Source organism: Micromesistius poutassou (assembly GCF_964030765.1).
Source record: "Micromesistius poutassou genome assembly, chromosome: 2".
NCBI classification, from domain to species: domain Eukaryota; kingdom Metazoa; phylum Chordata; class Actinopteri; order Gadiformes; family Gadidae; genus Micromesistius; species Micromesistius poutassou.
In genome coordinates this window covers 10678492-10680991 of record NC_140272.1, presented here as the reverse complement: position 1 = coordinate 10680991, position 2500 = coordinate 10678492, and the positions used below count along the sequence as shown (strand labels likewise).

The 2500-nt window shown below is 46.5% G+C and overlaps 1 protein-coding gene across 4 annotated transcripts in view; it reads left to right on the top strand.

The window, feature by feature from the left end:
- ptprt (protein tyrosine phosphatase receptor type T) overlaps positions 1–2500 on the top strand; it is a gene marked incomplete at both ends in the record, with an annotated part of 224076 nt that overhangs the window by 23942 nt on the left and 197634 nt on the right. For all 4 annotated transcript variants that reach the window (XM_084463779.1, XM_084463778.1, XM_084463777.1 and 1 more), the window contains one exon: positions 1321–1446. In XM_084463779.1, the coding sequence (XP_084319905.1) occupies positions 1321–1446 (126 nt within the window). The remainder of the gene's footprint in view (positions 1–1320; positions 1447–2500) is intronic.

The window sequence follows — 2500 nt, the reverse complement described above, 5'->3', positions numbered from 1 at the left end:
CGACTGTCAGGAGTGATGGAAGGAGGGGAGCTAGGTGAACTTTGGTCCGGCCAAGGTCATGTCCTCCTCTCCTCTCCTCTCTTCTCGTCATCCCCTCCATTCCACTCTCCTCTCCTCTTTCATCTTCTCTCCTCTCCTCTCCTCCTCTCCTCTCTCCTCCTATCTCTCCTCTCCTTTCCATTCTCTTCTTCTCCCTCCCTTTCTGCTCCTCTCCTATCCTAGCCTCTCATCTAAGCTCGCCTCCACTTTTCTCTCCTCTCTTCTCCTCCTCTTTTCCTTTTCTTCTCCTTTCCTCTCTTCTCTTTGTATCATTGCTTCTCTTCTCTATCCTGTTGTCTTCTCTCCCCTCCCATGCGCTCCTCTCTTCACCTTCTCCCCTCTATGGTAACCTCTTGTCTTCCTCCTCTCTTCCGAATATTAGAATTGAGTTTTAAAACAAGCTGTACAAGAGTCCAGGACATTCTACTTCAAAGGAAGTTCAAATGTCTTAGAATACTTATAATTATGGAACAGTGTGTGTTTGTGTGTGCGTGCGTGCGCGCGTGTGTGTGTGTGTGTGTGTGTGTGTGTGTGTGTGTGTGCCTACGGGCTTACGTGTGTAATGCAATGATTTTTGTTGAGGCTACAAAATAATGATGTGAGGGTCCACAAGGACCTACCACACACACACACACACACACACACACACACACACACACACACACACACACACACACACACACACACACACACACACACAAACCTGCACACATACATGGAGGCACTTTTCAGACTAAAAGCCAGTTTGTCTGCAGAACAGACCTGTCTCTCTGAATTAGATTGCTCTCCTTCTGTCTGAATGTATGAATGTATGAATTGTGATAAGAAGTCAAAGTCGGGCATTTCATAAACTTCAGCTGTGGTGATTGTCCTGGTTAAACAGTAATGCATGTAGGTCAGGGTTTCCTCAGTGCGTCGACGTGAAGAACAGCGTTATACAAAGTACAAAACAACGTGGGCCTACCCTCGTGAGAGCTCCAAGCACCAGGATTAACACAAAACATTTGGCCAATCACTTTGAATGGGCTTAATGTATCCATCACATCTGAGAACACTCGCGGGATCACTTCAGCAGATGCAATGCGGGTTCTTGTGGAACAGTTTATGCTGGAGTGGAAAGTATTCATAAGGAAAGTTTTAATAGTGTAATAAATTTTAAAAGTGTGTGTGTGTGTGTGTGTATGAACGATACAATGACTTCCCACCTGCGTAGAGGACTAGGAGACGAAAGCATCTTGGGTCTTGTAGAGTCTAACGCCATGTTGCATCTTGCTTCCCCAGGCGGCTGCTCGTTTGAGGAGTCCTACAGCAGCTGTGGTTACAGCGTTTCCTTGGGAACCAATGGCTTCACCTGGGAACAGGTCAACACCTGGGAGAAGCCCACCATGGACCCCGCCCTGCCCACCGGTAGGTCCACCTGGTCTAAACGTCTGTCACCCGGTCGGCCCGCCTATCCTTCTGTCTGTCTAACTTCCTGTGTGGCTGGCTGACTGGATGGTGGGCTGTCCGTCCATCTGTCTGTCTGGTTTTCTGGTTTGGTTTGCTTTGTGGCTGGCAAGCTACCCGTCTCTCTCTCTGTCTGTCTCATCACTTGTTCATTTGCAAGTGAACCAAAGGAACCAAACGCTCTCTCTCTCTGTATATATATCTATCTCATTCACCTAGTCAAGGACCATTATTACCTCCATTTTTCTATTACTTTTTCTCTCTTTCTGGCTCATCCATATTCGTCTATTCATCCATCCCAATAAGATATGAAACAGAGGTGGAAGTGTCTGCAACATACTCTTCCTACTCAACCACAGATCTAATAAGACCCTCCATCTATCCAAAACCCCTTACCCTCCCCTCTCTCTCGCTCTCTCTCTCTCTCTCTCTCTCTCTCTCTCTCTCTCTCTCTCTCTCTCTCTCTCTCTCTCTCTCTCTCTCTCTCTCTCCCTCTCTGGGTTATCATTCCCATGCATCATCATCATCATTCCCCATCGTTGGGGTGATGGTTGTCGGGGTGATGGTTGTCAGGGGAATATTTCCCTATCATCAAGAAGAGTTATGGCCTTGCCAACCAGGGCTATGGTATTAGTACTGGTCTGTACTAATACTGATTCAATGTCCCCAGTATCAGTACTGGAGTAGTATTGGACCTAACCAGCCCAGTGTAAGTACTGGGATGTGCTTGTATTTTGCCCCATGTAATGTCTATTCTATAGAACCAGGAAGGAGTATGTGTGATGTCAGAAATACATTAAAACACAGATTGTGGGGCTGGATAGTGTAGGGGTTTGGATATTCCACCCGAAAAAGGTTCTGAGTTCAATCCCCGATGTCCATAGTCTACCTGTAGGCATCATATAGCGCAAGTTGCCCTAACTCCCTACTCTCTCCTTTATGATATGTATCTGTATGTGCTGTAAGCCCCCCATTTCATGATATTACTAAATATATCTATTAAGGCCGGGAATTG